The sequence below is a fragment of the Tursiops truncatus genome, chromosome 4, assembly GCF_011762595.2.
Source record: "Tursiops truncatus isolate mTurTru1 chromosome 4, mTurTru1.mat.Y, whole genome shotgun sequence".
Lineage (NCBI taxonomy): Eukaryota > Metazoa > Chordata > Mammalia > Artiodactyla > Delphinidae > Tursiops > Tursiops truncatus.
This window is the reverse complement of record NC_047037.1, coordinates 67,870,772-67,891,991: the sequence shown is the minus strand read 5'-3', so window position 1 is coordinate 67,891,991 and position 21,220 is coordinate 67,870,772. Positions and strand designations below refer to the sequence as shown.

Below are 21,220 nucleotides of genomic sequence, written 5' to 3'. Positions count from 1 at the left end.
TTTGTGTCAGGACTTTGTTCTTTTTTAAGGTTGAACAATATTTCATTGTATGTATATAACACATTTTGTGTATCTGTTCATTTGTTCAACCAACCAAATGTGCTCCACCTTTTGGCTATTGTAAGTAATGTTTCCTTGAACACAGGTGTACAAATACCTGTTCACATCCCTGCTTTTTTTTCTCTTGGGTGTATATCCAGAGGTGGAATTTCTGGATCATACGGTAATTCTATGCTTGATTTTTTGAGGAACTCACCATATTGTTTTTCACAGTGGCTGTCCATTTTAAATTCCTGCCAGCAATGTACAATGGTTCCAGTTTCTCCACCTACTTGCCAACACTTGTTATTTAATTATTTATTTTTATAATAGGCATCCCGAATTTGTTTTCATTACCATTTTTGGATGACATTAGGAACATTTGGTAGAGGTGAAGCCAACCTGGATCTACATTAATATACAGAAATAACTTAAACATTGGTATAAGACAGTCATTTATACCATTTATTTGATGAATTGTTTTTCTGCTTTTATTAAAAACTTTTGACTAGGACCTCGAAATCCTATACTCCCATCTGGCTCTGCTACTACTCACCCTCTGACTTTAGGGAAGTTGCTTAGTTTCTTTTATGTTTCTTGCCTACTTTATTCACCTGGTTATTGTAATTATCAAATGAGGTGGTCAGTTTACAATGGCTTTGAATATCCATTTGGGCAGGTTTCGGCACTCCCCAGCCGCATCCAGGAAAATCTTCACAGTCAAATGCCAGCTCGGGTTCTCTACTACAGTCTAGTCTCTCTGTGATCATTCAGTGCCTGGGAAGAAGTCCAAGTCCCAGTTAGGGTTAAATGTAAAATTCTGTCTGTTGGTACAGTTCATTAAAAGACGATTTGCCTATAAAAAATAAATAAATGAAATGGCTTTGAAAATTCTGAAATAGATTTATTGACGGGATTAAAGGTTTATTTAAGAGGTTATGATTGTGGTTATTGTGTACATCACAGTGATTTGGGTTTACGTTTTGAGCTTATAATGCACTTTATAGAACACTTATGCCTTCTTGTTTTCTTCTTGTATTTTGTGTCATCATTTTATTATGTACCATTCATACAGAATAGCACAGTTATGGAGTGTTAATACAACTATCAAAGGAGGTTACATTCCTGAAGAGAAGTGTTTTGTCCTTTCTTTCTTTGCTTTCTAATTGGATCATGGTCTCTTAATTACAGTTTAATTCTAAAACTTGATTGAGTTTCATACCCCTTTATTTGTCAGCTTCTTAAGTTAGGTAGTATTACTGACATCTGAGAGTCTGTAAATAACAAGGAAAATTAAAGCCCAAGAAATTAAATTGAATCTATTGGTTTAATTACTCTTAATTTTCCAGCTACGATATATAAGAAGATATATTTTTCAAAACCTGGAAGTTTATTACTCCATTTAATGGAAATATTGGAAAATTAGTGATTGAGTTGTCCGAGAAGAAGAGCAAGTTGCACATTTTTCTATGACACTAGTGAGTTTTGTTCTTTTTGAAATACTGAAAAATTTTAGATGCCAGTTTGGAAAACTCTATGGGGACTTGATACTAGGATGGTCAGCAGGGTTAAGTTATTTGAAAAGCTATCTGCAATGATAATTATAATGGCAACATTTTGTGTTGTCATAACTTAAGTATTTTATGTGTAAGTGAGAAATAGCAAAAAAAAAAGATAAAAGTTAGAAACAAATGTCTTGAGTAGAATCTATGATACAAGGAAACAAAAAAGAAATTGCAACAGTAAGAAATTCAGATACAAAAACTATAAACTAGGGCTTCCCTGGTGGCGCAGTGGTTAAGAGTCTGCCTGCCGATGCAGGGTGACATGGGTTCGTGCCCCGGTCCGGGAAGATCCCACATGCCGCGGAGCGGCTGGGCCTGTGAACCATGGCCGCTGAGCCTGCGCGTCCGGAGCCTGTGCTCTGCAACAGGAGAGGCCACAACAGTGAGAGGCCCGCGTACCGCAAAAACAAACAAAAAACAAAACTATAAACTATATTATTTAATGGAAATTAAAGAGTAATATTCTTCAAGTGCCTGTAAGTTGAAGTTTAAGAAATTCGCATGTCAAAATCTATTGTGTGTATTTTTAAATATTTTTTTTTCATTCTTTGAGGCTGATTTAGCAGTCAGTAGTCAGGTCTGGGGATTTTCATAACTGATAAGGTGACAGAGTAGGGAAAAACTGCTTTATGGCATCATATGAATAACTTTCCATCTGAATCACTTCATTACTTCTGAGTTCCCCTGTGCACTAACCAGTTATAAATACATGGCTATATTTTGCACATATAAACATATTTTTTAATTTGGGGGATTTTAATACTTGTGTATAACAGAAATATAGGTAAAAGACCTTAGGCTTGAGGAATTTCAAGATTTCAGTAGAATCTTAAGGATCTTCTGTCTTTTGTAAAAGAAAGGTAGAAACTTGAATTACCTACTGGCACCATCTGAAAATTACAGGATCAGTTCTTTCTAGTTTCCTCTGTATACTTTGCTAGTGAGGCCAAAGGCAGTTAGTCCTTTGAGGATATCGGAGGGACCATTCAGTGCAATAACTGAAATATTTTAAAATCTCATTTAAAAATATATATGTAGGGCTTCCCTGGTGGCACAGTGGTTGAGAGTCTGCCTGCCGATGCAGGGGACACGGGTTCGTGCCCCAGTCTCAGAGGATCCCACATGCCGTGGAGCGGCTGGGCCTGTGAGCCATGGTCGCTGAGCCTGCGTGTCCGGGGCCTGTGCTCCGCAACGGGAGAGGCCACAACAGTGAGAGGCCCGCGTATTGAAAAAAAAATATATATATATATATGTATAATAATCGTGCACAATATACTTAACAAACATGTTTTATATATATTTTTTGTACTGGCCACAGTGTGGGTTTGCCAGCATCCGCATCACCTGGGCACTTATTAAAAATGCAGAATCTCAAGCCCACTATAGACCTTCTGAATCAGAGTCTTCATTTTAACAATACCCCTAGGTGATTCAGATGCACATGGACATTTAAGAAGCCCTACTACTGAGATGTTGGAAGAGACCTATCTCTTCATCACTGAACGAGTCTGAGGAGAAGCTTACTTGTATCTTAACTCTCTTAATCTAGTTTTGGATTTAGGATATACCTTCAACCAAAACAATTTATCAGTATGTTCTCTGAAATCTTTCATTCATGATGTTCATGAAGAGATCAGCTCATTCATTCTTCTTATACATCTTTGGATGCTTACTGTGTGTCCATTAGACAGAGCTAGAAAGTGGCTAAGGATGTAGACCAGGCAGTGTGGCTCCCAAATTGGTGCTCTTAACCACCATGCAACATCTGTTTTATTCATGGCCACGCTCGGGTCTCCAGTTCCAGGGCAAAGCCCATCGGCAGAAGCAATTTGATTGGAAATAACATTCAGATTACCAAGGTATTGTAGTGATTGTTCAATAGATGGGAGTACGCAACTATTTGTTCCTAAGTCAAAGATAAAAATACCTCCTGATATTTAAGTAAATATTTCATATACAGTCACATTTGTCTCACAACAGTAAAATGAATCTCTTTTAATGGACTCAATACGCTAATAGATCCTATCTTATCTTTGTGAATTGAAAAACATTTTTCTTTCTATGCAATAATCTAGCAAGAGCCACGATAATTCACAGATGACTGAGCTTTAGAGCCAGACAAAACAATAGAGATAAAAGGAAGTGTTTATACAGATGTGAACTGAAATCTCACGGTTGCATAATCACATTTCCTACTGATGAATAACTATAGATGAATACCCTGAAAGTTGGCAATAAATATTTCAATTTGATAAAACAATGTCATATTTCTTGCAGTAGGGTAAAGATTAGGATCATGTAAATAAGAATTTTTTCCCAAGATTGCAGGCTAAAGGCTAAAAAACAAAATATCTCTTTCTACCCTTTAAATGTTTTACTCCCAATGTCTCCTCTAACTCTAGATGAAAATCCTATTATATAGGTTAGCAGACAGTAAAAACTTAAGCCTTATCTATACAGGAACAGAAACTACCCATGTGTTTGCCGTTCGGGAAGACTTAAAAGGTTGTGACTGATAGAACTAGAAGAGAATTATGTGTATCCATTAAATGTTTTAAGTTAAAACTCATTTTCACATAGGAAGAAGAGCTAGTGATGAGAGTGAACAATATTATGAAGTCAAAATTGAGCTGTTTATTGAGGCAAAATTTATGTCCACTATTGTAAAGAGTAATTAATGTGATTTTTGCCTTCCAGTGTGTATGTACAGAGAGCCATCACTACATGAGATTGGAGAAAAACAGGGGCGTTCGAGGAAAAGTTCCGGAACACCAACCATGAATGGAGGCAAAGTTGTGAATCAAGATTCAACATAGCTGAGAACTCTTCCCTTCGTCCCTCTCTCATCCCTTCCTTTTCTCCCCTTGCCCTTTACCCATTTCCTTCCAATAAATCCACCCAAGGAGAGGAAAATAAAATGGCAACCCAAGACCCAGTGGCTAAGATTCTGCACTCAAAATCTTTCTTTGTGTAGGATAAGAAAATTGAACCAAAGCTTGTCTGTTGCAATGTGGTAGAAAAATGCACATGCACAAAGATTAGCACACCTAAAAGCAGAGGAAAAAATAAATCAAGACTCCACAAGCATTAAAATAAACTGTGTTGTTATTAATAGAGGGCTAAATGTAATGAAAACATAACTATCATAAAGATGAAATAAAATTATTACCTTAAAGAAGAGGGTTTTGGAAAATTGAACTTACAAATCGATGTAATACCCTAAATACCTTAAACTCTGGATAATTCTCTGGTGTGTGTTTTGTTTTGAATTTGTATTTTCTTTGGACATCTGGAATTGACACATAATTACATTCTGTTTCCAGGATTTTTTTTTACCATGATATTGAACATGTATGAATTATAGATTCTTCTATTGCCTATAAGGTATATAGCCAGAAATCATTTAACATCAAGAAAACTTTAAAATTTTATTCTTGAAATCGATATTTAAGATTGTTTCATGCAAAGGATAGCCTTATGTTGAATTTAATGCTATTAGCTGATTTCATTCCTTCCTGAAAAGACTTTCAGATTCTCCTAGGAGAATATCATGTTTTTTTCAAAGGTATTAATTCAGGGGCTCATTTTTTTTCTTTAGCCATTTAGAAAAAAATTTCAGGTTTTAAGCCTGATGTAACTTTTAGGAATTCTTTGTCATTGCCATGCCCAGGCAGTGATAAATAAGTTATGTGCTCATACCATTTTGGTCTGATTTTTTACTCTGTGGACACCTTTGAGAGTATAGGTGCATGTCTAGCTGTCTTAGAGAGTTTTATACCATCTCTTGCAGCAGGAAAGAAGGAAGAGGGGTTTTATATAAAGAAATAAATCCTAAGAAATTGGTGAAAGCAAACTGTATTTGTCTTTGTACCTTACCAGAGTTTTCTGTATGTAGCATTTTCCAAACTTCACCAAGGAATTGGGAGGCATGGCTGTGAAATTCCTAACTTACTATCTTATGAAGCCAGTGAATTGTTTTTTACTATATATCCTCATTTATAAATCTAGTTGAAAATCAGTCTGTCTCCTAGAGCATAGAATGAAACTTGTAATGTACTGAATTTTCAAGGGGTATAGAGAAATAATACAGAATTAACAGCCATGGCTCCAACAGACAGGGTTGTGTGAGTGGCTTAAAGTAGTCCCCCCACCCCCACCCCCAAAAAAAAACACCTCGGTGTAAGACTAGGCAAATGCATATTTAGGAATACTAAAGTGTTAGAAAAACGTTAGGGAAGAATTGAATGGTATACAATTGCCTTGGAAAAAAGTAGATCTACTTAGTCCTACAAATCAGGAATGGTGTAGAGACATCCAAATCAAAACAAAACTAAAGAGAATGTTAAAAAATATATGTAGATTTATGGATATTATCAATGAGAAGACTTAGCATGTTACTTCTCTTATAGCTCTACCGTCCAGCATGTATTGTTCCAAATACTCCCTAAAATATATACACTTTGCAGAAACTCTAGGCCCTCACTTCAATGACCTTGCCGTTGGTTGCTGTATTCCTTCAAAGTCACTGTAGTTTCCCTCACTCTACACAATCATTATTCTTCAATAGTGGTCCGTGTCCTTCACCAAGTATTCTGTTTCTGTTATCAGGAGGTTAGCAGAAAATGAAATGGAGGAATTTGTCTAACTGGTTGCAAAGAATAAAAGTTATGCATCTAGGCAAGGATTTTGAACACACATTTTCGAGAGATATTTGTTTAACCAAAATACTTGGAACGTAACAAATACACACATTTAAATTAAAGAGAAAAAAGGAATGTTACTCTTCTAGGAAAAGAATGCCCTTGTCAAAAGAAATACAGAAATACAAATCTGGTTGTATTTCTCCTTGTCACTCTTGATTCAACTTGATTATAAATGCACCTGTCACTTCCAGGACCAAACAAATCCCAAGCACAAAGCCTTATTTTCTTTGAAAAAATTTAAAAGAGGCTTCTACAAAATGGGTCACAGGCTCATTTAGCATAAAATGATTTGTGCTTTTCAGTCATATACACATACACACATATACATAGGCATCACAAGCTCACAAGTAACACAATTGACAGTTTCTCAAAGTGTTATCAATTATACTGATGATTTCACGACGATATATCTTATCTAGTTAAATACTATGGAAAATATGGTAGAGAAATGAATTTCCAACAAAATTCTTCCCTTTTTTTTCAGTGGTTGTTCGTTTTTTAGCATCTAGACTCACATCTGTCTCCTTCGTGATAACACTGAAGAAACATTTCTAACTACCCAATTTGTATATTGTTTTTCTCCATATCATTTAAGCAAATGTTCACCACAATAAAATGTTTTGGAAACTTACTGTCAGAGAATAAATTGGAAACCTCGTATTTTTTTACACATTAACCTGACAAAAACTATGGTTTAGAACACAGGGTGAACATTTGCCTAATTGCTGCTTACTTTTTAAGTACATAAAACCTTTCATAGAAAAAGTCAGTATTTACTGTCTAGGTTTTTAAAATATTACCATATATACACATATAATTATCCTATTTCCTCCAAAAATATGAGCCAGTTTAAATAGTTTGTTTTTCAGGTTTACTCCAAGTAAAATAATTCTTAACTTTGATTTTTATCATTCCAATTTCTGGGTCTCAATTCACCCATCACTTATTCTCCTATAAGTAAAATAAGCCTGTTTTTCTTAAATGCATTGGGATAGTCTCAGGAAAATTATGACTTTTAGTAAAGCTTTGTAATTGGCTATGTAAATATAAGTTAAAATATGTTTATTCTAAGAGTCCTTATTGTAACATGTTTCAAAATCAGTGGACTTAAGAATGAAAACAAAACTGAGAATCTCACAAAATAATTTTCTGGTCAATATATCTTACTCGATGTTTAAGCTAGAAGTCAGAGGTATAGAAACAAAATGGTGCTGAAGTTCCATTTGCTAATTCAGAGATTTTGTGCTTCAGGAAACTGGAGGACAGCAAGCCAACCTATTCTTGATCACAGTAATAGTTTGGGTTTGGAATTTTACATATGAATTTCATACCACGTTTTTAGTCATTATGGATCAGCACAATAAAAAGACATCAATTTGTTGCAAACGATGATGCTTTATGGGCCTCATTCTAATCCAGATAGCTTGTAAAAGAGTTGTTCTATTTAAGAAAATGACAGTGCCATTGATAGGTATTGTATATAGGTTGGTGGTCCCGTGATGCCACTAGCAAGACATGAGGGTATCAAGACAAAAGTAAAGTGTGAAGACTGTCTCTTTGTGTATTGAAAAGCTTGAAGGTCCTAATTTGGGACCACTAATTCCCTGGCGGAGAAGCATGACTACATGAACAGTAATTGTTTTAAAACATGGACCCAGAAATAGCAAATCTACTATTCCGCCTTCATGGCTTTGTCTATAAGGCTGTGCTCTGAGGTCTTCCATGATGTTGCACGACTTCATCTGCACCAGGTGAAGCACATTCAAGCATACAAATCCCCTGCTCATTTTAATATCATAAAGAGCTGAGATTATTTCTCTGTCATAAAATTGTAAATAGCATTTTTTAAAATCAGAGTCACATTGAAAACAGTGGATTGTTCTACAAATATATGCGTGTATATATACATATGCTTCTGAAATAGGATATATTATATAGGGTTTTTATTTGATTTGTGGTCTTTCGTCCTAGGTAATCAAAGCTTAAAGAGATTTGAAGGCAAAACTTTATATATAAATGTATATTTCTAATGATAGTATAAATTGCCACTTTATAATAAAAAAGAAACAGGTGGGAACAATAATCAAACACATGCTCCTTCAGAATGCTAGTGATTCTGAATCCCCTCTTTGACGCAGAGGTGGCTATTTTTTATTCCTAAAAAGGTATGTTAAAGAGCTGTACTTCCTGATACAGATTCCCTGATAAGTCATGCCACATTGAAAATTTGTAGTTGAAAGCAAGAAAAAAAAAAGCTAAATGCAGCTATTTTTCAGGACTTTTTTCTGGAACCCAAGTTAAAACTTCAATATTTAAAATCTAAATTAAGTGAAAATAGCTAATGTTCAGGGATGATATACTGAGCTTCAGTAACAAACAGAAGCAAAAATATATTTAACATTATGATAATAACATTAAGATAATGTCATAGTAGCAATTGCATCATTAGATGTTTTATTAGTTGGACAGAATTAGTTGGTTTCTTTGTCTTTGCTCCGAACACAACCTAAAGACAGTGGCATTAATTTTATTTTTGTTCAAAAGTCCAAAATATACTCCCACAAATAGAACTGGTTTTAGCTCCATTACAAGGTTAAATGTTACAATCTTAAGAAATTATTGAGCCCGAATTGTTTAATAAACGCATTGTGTGAGAAACTGAACAAATTAATGTTTTGTTTTTACATTAAAGCACAGATTATTCAAAACATTGTTTTTTTGAGATCAGATTTGTAAAATGTTTATACATCACAACGTTCCTAAGGCAAAAAGCGATTAAAATCTTGAGATGCTCATGCATGCAGAGAAAATACTTGCACTTTTTTTTTAAACATTAAATTTCTTTGGGAGTCTCTTTCCTTTTTAAAATGTATTTAACATATAATGTGTCAAAGAAAAAGTGCTGTGTCTCATAAAAAGAAGATCTAAACTGGATTTATGGGGAATGAGTCAAAATTTTTATTGAACACTGAGGTCAAAAGTAAAAATTACTTCCTAATTATGAAGCTACCTGTGGTAAACCTAATAACTTGCTTTTTGAGAATTAAGAACAAGAAGACATTCATTTGTTCATAATTTACTAACTAGTCACTTCCTTGAGTTTAGGGATCATAAACTAAATTATGCTCTCAAAAAAATCCAAGAAGGCTAGACACATAAATAACGTAATATCCAAAGGTAAGTGCTACAATAGGTGTGTTACTAAGATTTAATAGACAACTGATGATGCAACAATCAATCCTAGATGAAAGAAAGGGATTGAAAAGCAGATAGATATTTACTGAGTAATGAAAAAACAACAAAGGGTCCCTCCAGTAGAGGAAATAATTTGAAGAAAAGTTGTGGAGAAATGAAAAATACTATTGATACTTACCTGGGAAATACTTGTGAATGAAACAAGGAATGAGTGTTCAGAGGAGGAGGTGGGGGGAAAAAACTGAGTTGAGATTTAATAAAAAGTAAACGTTATTCAAAGTTTTGTCACTGCACTGCTTGGATGGGTTTGAGCCTCTGTGTCTGTTAGGATGCTTCTGTTTGCTCATATCAGAATCCCCCAAACCAAAGCAGCCCTTCATCGTCTAGAGGTTCCCAGGAACATCACCATGGAGACTTAATTTGTCTGTAGTTCTCTCAGCTCTACCCACTCCATGTTTAATAACTTCCCTCTTGGATTTCGGAATTCTTTTACAAGTTGCAAAACTTCACATATTTATATCATCTAGTCTCTTACAATTGCCCAGAAAACATCTCCTCAAATCTCCTTGGCCCAGTTTGGGTCATGTGGCCATACAACAAACCACCGTGGCCAGGGGTTTGAGATGTGTTGACTGCTTTAAATCAACCAGGGCCTTTTCTTAGACTTCTAGGTTGGATGTGCTTCCCCAAAGATACAGGTCTGCATAGATGAGAAGTGACTATTTGAGTGAAATTCAGAGTCTATTTAGCAAGAGGAAATGGAAATGCATGCTGAGTAGCAAAGAAGGCAATTTTCCATTATCTGTTAATGAATGTATTTCCTATCACAGCTCATTGGATATTCTAAAAATTGGCAGAGAAATGCAAATACTGATAAATTAAAGCTATAGCCATAAACCACGGGGGACAGACAAAGGCACTGAAGCTTCAATTCCCGAAGCATTATTAAATGTCTTCTATGCAAAAGGCACTGTGTGGGTCACTGAGGAAGATATAAAGAGCTGCAATTTTAAAGAAAAGTGATGCACTGGGTAATAACTCAATACACCTGGTATGTCCAATGCTTTTAAATGACTGTCAGAGGACTAGAAAAAGCAGCTTCCTATTCTAAACCAGAGGTCTATGTCATATCTACTTTTTGGTACCTAGGATTAGGCCATTACAAAATTCATCTCAAAATAGCTTTCAATAGTCAGTCCAGGTCCTAAATTCAGGGCTATTTGGTACTTCAGAATCACCTGGGATAGCCATACATAGCATTCTTGAATTTTCTCTACAGATTATAGTGTATGTTTGAACACTTTGAATGATGGTTAAATATATTAATCTCTCAAGCAGCCTATTCCATTTGGGAGCAGTACTGGTGGTGTAAAATTCTTTCTTACATGAAGTAACTTGTTCTGTAGCATCTACCATTGTTTTAAATTTCACTCTCCAGGGCTAGTCAATGTCAATTCAACCCTCTACCTACAAGAAAGTCCTACAGATATTTGAAGATCATTTTATTTCTTTATCATTCTTCAAGTATTCTCTACTCATGTGAAAGATTTGCAGAGATTTGTTTCTGTACCATTCTGTTTTATTCAGAACAAATTTTATTAATTTGTAATGCATAATCCAACATGGTATTCCTTATATAATCTAACTGGTCAAGACATTCCCTCATTCTTGATATTGTAACAATAGTACATTAAGATTGCATTTGTTTTTTGATGACCTCATCAAAAAAATTTTAACATTCCAGTTCATTTCTATCAAAACACCTAAATATTTTTTTCACCTTTTCATCTTTATGACAAATTGAGATGGAAGTTTGTTAATAGACTAAGAATAATTCTAATCTGGTCAAGTCTTTGAGAAGCATAAACTCCAAATATACAAGCTCAGCATTGTCCAGATATACTACAAAATTTCCATTCAATGATTAAGCATGGATCCTCTACTTAATTTTGTGTGATTATACCTAACTTTGTGTGATCAGGTCAGTCTGTTTTCAGGAATTAACCACAATGCACTTCATCTTCTCACCTCACCTGGGGCAAGGTTTTAGAGCTGATCATTCTGATGGAAAATCTTATCTTAGGAAATATGTGCTATTATAGAAGATACATGGTTTGGCTCTATTTTAAATTCTCTCTCCTTCTTAGTCTCCATTAATTTCATTATCTATCTCTCCAATAATTACATTAATTAGACTTATCAGAATCAGTTTCTCATTTATCTCATTATGTTATTCTGAAAGTTAAATCTTTACTTATTTGTTTCAATAATAATTTCCAGATTCTTCGAATTTCTATTTAAAGTTTTCTTCCCTAAGTCAACTTGCAGTGTTCTGGTGCACACTCTAAAAACTTTCTAAGCTGATAAATCTCTGAAGCTTTAAGAACCTGAGAGTGCTTTTTGTTTGCCTTTGCCTAGGAAGGACAATTGGGTGTGCATCAAATCTTTGGTTTACCTTCTTCCGTAAAATTCTCCTGATTTTCCATCAACATCCAGCTTTGTTTTTTGCAGAGGAGATAATCTACTCTATTTGAAAGCAACATGAATTCTCTGAGCATGAGCTTTCACAATTATTTTTCTTGGGAATTTAAAATATTATTGGTATTGTTATTTTTCTAACACTTTTTGACAAGCTTATCTAGAAGATAATATATCTTAATCACTATGCAATGTCTCTTACAATTATACTCATGTATTAGCCTTGTCATTCCATTGCAATTTGTTGTCCTCAAAAATATGTCCCTGACCCAGAGAAACACACACAAACACAAGGACAGAGTAAGAGGAGGTCTTTAATGTATGAATCACACGTCAGCCAGTCGATGCTTTAGCTTGTCTCTATCGACCACATTTTTATCCCTTGCATCATCATTTTCCTCCTTCTATCCATTTCCAGATTATCTTACCACTTGGATGACTGACTTAGCTCTGAACTAGTTTACTTCTTTAAAAAATTAAATAACTGATATAACCCCCTAGGACAGTATTTGCCACATAGTAAGTCTTTAATCAATTTATTATTATTATTAGCTACGTGGCATGCAGGATCTTAGTTCCCTACCAGGGATCGAACCCGTGCCCCCTGCAGTGAAAGCGTGGAGTCTTAACCACTGGATGGCCAGGGAGGTCCCATAGTTTACATTTTTTTCACTAAGTTTTTGAGTACTTATTTTTTTTGGTCAGGTAACCCTGGAATGCACTATCGCAGATTCTGCTGGCTCAGCATATCTGGTTAAATAGGAGAACGGCCAACACAATACCCTTGTTTAATGGTCTTCCTGAGGTACAACCCACTCACTATTATCAGATAGCCTGCACTGGCACATCTCAGCACACATGCAAACTAAGCATGAAATTATGGACTAGAATGATCTTGACCTGCTTGACTAACCTGCTCTCCAACTTAAAGCCTTGAACTATTTCTGACCTGGCTGGGAAAAAAAAAGACTGTTGTCTGTTAGAATACAGACAATGCAATTGTCTGAGGACTTGCAGGTGGCTATACACTTCTCTGATGCACAATATGTAGTTATCTGGAACTTGGTTCTACAAGCAGGAACTCCAGCGGTTAGTTCTACCCTCTTCCTGCCTCCCCAACCATTGTCTCTACAACTAGACCTAAGTTCTGGTCAAATGTGTGTATCTGGCTTCCAGGTGAAGGAGTCCAACAATTAAATCGTCAATCAGACCACAGAAAGTGATTTAATTTTCAGGACTTTTCCATTTATTTAAAGGAATGAAGGGACCTATTCAGTTTCTACTGTAGGACCTCTTCAGTGGTTCTTTAATCCTGGTTGCATATTAGAATTATCTAGGCTCACCACCCCTCAAAATCCAATTGCAATTGGTTTGGTGAGAAGACAGGTGATTCTCGTCTGTAGGGGTTGCAAACCACTCTACTCAATAAACTCCTAAACGAAAATAACTAATACTTATTAAGTGCCTATTCAAGGCTGGATGAATCTGGATTTCTAGACAACTTGTAAGTTGTAAATATCTATGAGGGTTATGAGCAGAAGACGCCCTTTCTGATGAGGCTTAGACAATTTGAAATGCAGATGCTACTAGATGCCAAGCCACTGCTATGTCCCTGCCATATTCTGGCACTGCCTAATCTCCCAGAGAGAGTGTTGTGATATATTTAGAGATTTCTTGATAAGGAACTTGGCCTTATATTAAATACTTGTCTATGTATCTGGAGTTGATTCAAAGACAATTAGTTCTGTCTGAGTCCAGAGAGATGCTTGTTTAAACAGCCCCATTTAATGGGTGCTCACTTTCTACACAAGATACTTGGATCTAGGTGAGGTCAGTAAGTGTGGCTGCTGTCTTGAAATAGTAGCCCCAAGGACGTCAAGGACATCCATAAAATATCTGGACCTTTATAGAAAAATGGCTTTCCTTGCCTCTCCAATGCCATTTTATTTACGGCAAACATCCTAAGACAGGCTTCGCCGTTACTTGGAAAGAAGTTCACTTTTCTCTGATAGTGCAGTCCTAGCTATGAGATATCTTTTAGTGTTCTGCTCTGGATCAGACCATCAATTCCCAGGACAGAATTAAGTTATAATAGCTTTTTCCATGCTTTCACTCAGAGCACTCTGTCCCCTGAAAAAAAAATTGTCACCCCTGATATTTTGTTCTCTGCCCAGCACTACACTCTAGAAACCAAGTAAGAGGTAACATGTGACTCTTCCTATACTACATGTACACTGACTGACCCTGACACAAGAAAAAGAGTTCTCTGTATCAGTTAAAGAAAGCCAAGTAATTCAGTGGTGTTTGTTTCTGTTTGTTACTACGTAGCCCATCTACCCTGTATTTTACTTGTCCTTGCCCTTATCTTTTCCATCAGAAACACAGCTTGTCTGATTCTTCCAGCCCTGTTTTTCTTTCTCAAGACTGCTTTGGCTATTTGGGGTCTTTTCAAAATATACTACAAAGCCACAGTAATCAAGACAGTATGGTACTGGCACAAAAACAGAAATATAGATCAATGGTACAGGATAGAAAGCCCAGAGATAGACCCACACACCTGTGGTCACCTAATTTATGACAAAGGAGACAAGAACACACAATGGAGAAAAGACAGCCTCTTCAATAAATGGTGCTGGGAAAACTGGACAGCTACGTGTGAAAGAATGAACTTAGAACACTCCCTAACACCATACACAAAAATGAACTCCAGATGGATTAAAGACCTAAATGTAAGACCAGACACTATAAAACTTAGAGGTAAACATAGGAAGAACACTCTTTGACATAAATCACAGCAAGATCTTTTTTGACCCACCACCTAGAGTAATGGAAATAAAAACAAAAATAAACAAATGGGGCCTAATTAACCTTAAAAGCTTTGCACAGCAATGGAAACCATAAACAAGAGAAAAAGACAACCCTCAGAATGGGAGAAAATGTTTGCAAACAAAGCAATGGACAAAGGATTAATCTCCAAAATATACAAACAGCTCATGGAGTTCAATATCAAAAAAACAAAAAACCCAACCAAAAAATGGTCAGAAGACATAAATACACATCTCTCCAAGGAGGACATACAGATGGCCAAGGGGCACATGAAAGGATGTTCAACATTACTAATTATTAGATAAATGTAAATTAAAACTACAATGAGGTATCACCTCACACTGGTCAGAATGGCTATCATCAAAAAATCTATAAATAATAAATGCTAGAGAGGTAGTGGAGAAAAGGGAACCCTCTTTCACTTTTGGTGGGAATGTAAATTGATACATCCACTGTGGAGAACAATATGGATGTTCCTTAAAAAAACAAAAATAGAACTATCATATGGCCCAGCAATCCCACTACTGGGCATATACCCTGAGAAAACCATAATTCAAAAAAGAGTCATGTACCACAATGTTCATTGCAGCTCTATTTACAATAGCCAGGACATGGAAGCAACCTAAGTGTCCATCGACAGAGGAATGGATAAAGAAAATGTGGTACATAGAAACAATGGAATATTACTCAGCCATAAAAAAGAACAAAATAATGCCATATGCAGCAACATGAATGGAATTAGAGATTGTCATACTGAGTGAAGTAAGTCAGACAGAGAAATAAAAATATAATATGATATCATTTATATGTGGAATCTAAAAAAAAGGGTACAAAAGAACTTATTTACAAAACAGAAGTAGAGTCATGGATATAGAAAACAAACTTATGGTTACCAGGGGATAAGCGGGGGGAGAGATAAACTGGGGGATTGGGACTGACATCCTAAATGCCCATTGACAGATGAATGGATAAAAAAGATGTGATACATATATACAATGGAATATTACTCAGCCATAAAAAGGAACAAAATTGGATCATTTGTAGAAATGTAGATGGACCTAGAGTCTGTCATAGAGAGTGAAGTAAGCCAGAAAGAGAAAAACAAATACCGCATATTAACGCATATATGTGAAATCTAGAAAAATTGTACAGAGGAACCTATTTCTAGAGCAGGAATAGAGACACATACATAGAGAATGGACATGTGGACACAGGGGGTAAGGGGAGGGTGGGATGAATTGGGAGATTAGGATTGACATATATACACTACCATGCATAAAATAGATAGCTAGTGGGAACCTGCTATAAAGCACGGGAAGCTCAGCTCTGTGCTCTGTGATGACCTAGATGGGTGGGATAGGGAGTGAGGTGGGAGGGAGGTCCAAGAGGGAGGGGATATATATATATACATATAGCTGATTCACTCCATTGTACAGCAGAAACTAACGTAACATTGTAAAGCAATTATACTCCAGTAAAAAAAAAAAAAAAAAAAAGAAACACAGCTTGTCAAGGCTCATAAGCCCCCTTGACTTTGCCCCAGTGATGAGAAAAGGAGAGTTAGAAATTCACATCAGGTTGTCCTGAGTTCCAGTACTTAGAACCTGCTGAATGCTAGGAGTGCATATCAAAAGAATCTACCTGGGAACCAGCTCACTTTCCCTGTCCGTGCCAGAGTGCCCGCCAACTTTTTTCAGGAAAAGCCTGGGGAAACTTGGTCCTTTATTTTCAACAGAAGGAGACTGGAAACTGGGTCAGACCTAGTATGATCACTATAAAGCTGAATGCCAGTTCATCCATCTTGGACTCTCTCCTAGTACGGTGATTGGTTTTTCCAGTGGATCTCCAAGTAACAAACTCCCCTGGCTCAGGCTCAGGCTCAGGACCCCCATTCCAGTGAGCTCTGAATTTAGTGCTGACAGGATACAGCCTAGTTGTCTCCATTCTCTCTTTCTCTCTCTCTTAATCTCAGCAGTATCCTACAGGGCTGGAATACAGTATTTGGTAAAGTAGTAGGTGATGATACCTAGAAAGTTAGAAAAACTCTCATCTAAATCTGATTACTGTAGGACCTTGTACAAGTTAATTCCCCTCTATATCTGTTTCCTCATTGTAAAATGGAGATAGTTTGCAAAGCAGGGATTAACTTGATTGCCTAATATTTCTTATCTATCCTGAAAATCTGTGTCTCTTGTAAGTATGTTTTGACCGTTTGAATGTAATGTAATTACTGATATGTTTGGATTTCGGTTTACTATTTTATTATTTGCTTTCTGTTTGTTTCCTCTGTTTTGCACTTTGGTTTTCCCTTTCCTGACTTCTTTTGGACTCTTTGGTGGTTTCTCTAGGGATTACAATATAAATATTACAACTTATTACAGTTTATTTGCAATTAATATTTTACCACTTTGCATGGAATATAGAAACCTTACCACCACAGAGATTCCTTTAGCCTCTCCCTTTATATTATGGTTTTCTACATATACCAAAATCCCTATCAGACAACATTATAATTTCTGCTTACAACTCGCAAACATATTTTAAAGAATGCAAGAATAGAATAATCATTTTGGGTACACTTACCCAAATGTTTGCCATTTTGTTGTTCTTTCTTAATTTCTAATGTTCTGGATTTCCTTCTGATATTATTTCCCTTCAGTCTAAAGAACTTCCTTTAACAATGTATTAAGAGCAGGTCTGCTGGCAATGGATTCCCTAGTTTTCCTTCATCTGAAAGTGTTTTTTATTTCATCAGTATTCCTGAAGCATATGTTCATTGGATACAGCATTTTGGGTTGACAGTTATTTTCTTTAAAGCTGTAATGTCACTACTTTCTGGCCTCTATGGTTATTCTCCTATTGAGAATGCATCATTTTTCTCTGGGTGTTTTTAGGATTTTTTTTTTCTCTTTAATTTTTAACAGTTTGATTATGATATGACTGGAAGTGAATTTGTTTGTGTTTATCCTATTTGGAATTCACTGAGCTTCTTGAATCTGCAGGTATAGTTCTTTTGTCAAATTTGGGACATTTTCAGCCATTATTTCTTCAAATACTTTTCCTGCACTACACTTTTTCTCTTCTCCTTCTGAGGCTCCAATGACATAAATGCTGGATTTTTTTGTTATGATCCCACAGATCTCTAAGGCTCTTTTTACTTTTCCAATCATTTTTTTTTCTCTCTCTCTCTCTCTCTGATATTCAGATTGGATCACTTTTATTGGTTTATCCTCAAGCTCATTGATTATTTCCTCTGTCACCTCTATTCTGCTACTGAGCTGGCCAGTGCAGGTTTTGTTTTTGTTTATGGTTACTCTGTTTATAAGTCTAAAATTTCCATTTGGTTCTTGTTTATATCATCTATTTATTTGGCATGATTTCTATTTTTCCTTTTGTTTCAAGAATCAGATAATTCCAACATCTTTGTCATCTCACCAATGGTATTTTGATTGTCTTTTCCCATGCAAGTTGAGATTTTCCTAGTAGTTCATATGCCAAGTAATTTTTAAACTGAATCTTGGACGTTTTGAATATTATATCATATATGAGACTTGGGTCTACTTTCAATCCTATGGAGAATACTGACGTCGTTTTTATAGGTAGTCAAACTGATTAGATTTAGACCTGAAGTTTCAACAGTTTCCTGAATTCCTGATTCCAATACACTTTTCAAAACATTCACATGCTCTTTGGATCTGCCCAGTGTATATGCCACTTAGTGGCCAGTCTTGGACATGAACAGTGGTGTATCTGTTCAGTTCTCAAAGTCTTTTGTATGCTAAATAGTATCAGATCCATGTGTGCACAGTTTGGGAATGAGTCCAATGCTTATAAACAATTATTTGGGATTGATTTCCTGAGTTCCTTCCTCTCCATAACATCTCCATACTTTCTGGTTCTTTGGGACTCTGGTATTTCATCCTTCATTTAGATAGCTGGGATTTTAGTTATCTTGCTCTGCAGTGCACTTCTGAAGTATGCCCACCTCTCCAGTTAAACAATGGAAGGACACACAAGACAAATATCAACAATGGTTGGTCCCACTTTTTTTTTTTTTTTTTTTTTTTTTTTTTGCGGTACGCGGGCCTCTCACTGCTGTGGCCTCTCCCGTCGCGGAGCGCAGGCTCCGGACGCGCAGGCTCAGCGGCCATGGCTCACGGGCCCAGCCGCTCCGCGGCACGCGGGATCCTCCCGGACCGGGGAACGAACCCGTGTCCCCCGCATCGGCAGGCGGACCCTCAACCACTGCGCCACCAGGGAAGCCCCTGGTCCCACTTTTTTGGAACTACAGCTCCTCTGCTGAAGGTAGAGGAAGACTCTCCCACTCAGAGATTTGGGTTCTGTGGGCTCCCATTATACCACATGATTGTTTAGGAACTGGGCCTTGGTAGAACAGAAAAAAGAGAGAAGACTTCAACGGGGTGTTTCCATACTCTCTCTAAAAATGTGTATTCCCTTTCCCGCTCCTTGAGCCAGTACTATAGGGCTTCTCCTGAGCTCTCTCTGTCTATTCCTTTGTGCCCACTGCAGTGTTGGTTGAGGGATACTGGAGAAAAAAAATGGTAAAGTCACCACCGATTCATCAGTAAATCAGAGACATCGTCTCCAATTTGCCTACTATTTTTCAGAGTCCTCAAAGAGCTGTTCTATGCATCCTGTCCAGGTTTTATTCAATACAAAACACAAAGTGACTGGTACTTAACTCCATTATATCTAGACTGGACCCCTGATATTCTTAAAAACTCCAAAAATTTAATGATGCTTATTTATATGTGAATTATCTCATCTCATCAGTTTACTGAAAGTCTTCCCCTTTCCCCTCAAAGTCCATGCACCAAATAAAAGTGTAAAATCCAGGAGAAATGAAAATCAAAGATTAAATATTTCAATACTCTACCAATCCTGTATGATTTGAAGAAGAATGAAATGTCCCCATCCAACCCATTTGCTACCTGAATATAAAATGTGATATTGTATGACTTTCAAAATATGATTTTTGAAATAATATTTTTAAAAGTAAGAAGATAGCTAATTTCAGTCTTTCTGTTTAGCCCACTGATTCGGGTTTAGTAATTTGGAGGAAAAATGGTTTTTAATTCAACATTTTTAAAGATCATCATAGGGCCCTCCTACAAGCTGTTGGAGGCTTAGTGCTTCGAAAGAAATATAAGAGCTGGCCACCTATAGAAAATGCATAGAGTCAAACATCTGGCCTCCTTTTCTCCAGCAAAATATACAGTGTGGATTAGAGTAAGTGGGCCCTGAGGGGTACATCTGCAGTGACTGTCATTCACGGTGCATTTCTTCTGTAAATCAATAACCTTCATTATACCTGATTATGTCAGAGCCATAATGACTAAGGAAGACTCAGAAATATTGGAAAAAATATTACTTCCCTGATATCTACATAGTAATTACAAAATATAAAATGCCAGTAAAAACACATATGCACTATATCATTCTTGATAGATCCTCTAAAGAAAATATTAATTAATCAAGGCTCAGTTCCCATATTGAGCTCATGTGAGACAGTTTTTAAAAGTAAATAAAGTTTTCTGGACTCTAAGCAGTCATCTGGTTTTTAAGAAAAACACAGTGTAGGTAAATGATATGATTTCTGTCAGAGAGAATCATGTTACATTTGTACCTTTAGTTGTAATTTGATTATTCAACTTTTACACTATTTTATGTCTTTGTGTAGCAATCTCTTCTATTGGACTGAGATCTTGGAAAGCCAGAATGAAGTTTGTTCAGCTATTTGGCACAAAGCAGAATTTAATAAATGTTCTTCAAATTGTGTCAAATGTGCAAAAGATCAATCATAAAATTTCAGTAAGAAGTAATGGGTTTTTTTAAGCTGGCCATATCAAAGAAAAAAATCCTGGCAAGATTTTTTTTAAAGAACACTCATGAAAAATTCATCTTCTACAAAACAATCCTTGCCATTTAACTACAGTATGTGGCAGCACTGTACTATTGCTAGCTTTTTTTCCTCCTTTATTCAAAGTTTATGGGTGGAAAAATTTAAACCAGTATTCTAAGTGGTGTGTGGGAGTCGTCTCTGAGCACATATCTTATTGATATATAATAGGCTATGTGCATATATTTTAACTCCCACATAATCTTTTAACTGCTCTCCTAAAGTCTGTACAGCATATAATCTAGTTAGATGGTTTCTGCCTGGGATTCTGGTTGAAATCATCTTAGGGATAAATGTAACCTTCTGTAGTGTTCAGATTTGATATAAAGAAAATCCCCCCTTTTGGTCAGCAAGATTTTTCACTCTAGATGAATCATCAGCATTCTGTGGTTACCCAGGAAGCAAATGATTTAGAGCAGCATTGACAATAGATAAATGATGAGACCTGCATATGTAATTTTAAATTTTCTAGTTGCTACAATATAAAGATAAAA

At 36.1% G+C, this 21,220-nt stretch overlaps 1 protein-coding gene across 4 annotated transcripts in view; it reads left to right on the top strand.

Annotated features, from left to right (window-relative positions):
- Window positions 1–9,244, top strand: part of FGF12 (fibroblast growth factor 12) — a 567,554-nt gene extending 558,310 nt beyond the window's left edge. For all 4 annotated transcript variants that reach the window (XM_073804029.1, XM_019923348.3, XM_073804027.1 and 1 more), the window contains one exon: window positions 4,302–9,244. In XM_073804029.1, coding sequence (XP_073660130.1) covers window positions 4,302–4,420 — 119 coding nt within the window. In that variant the 3' untranslated portion in view covers window positions 4,421–9,244. The remainder of the gene's footprint in view (window positions 1–4,301) is intronic.
- Window positions 9,245–21,220: the final 11,976 nt, after the last annotated feature.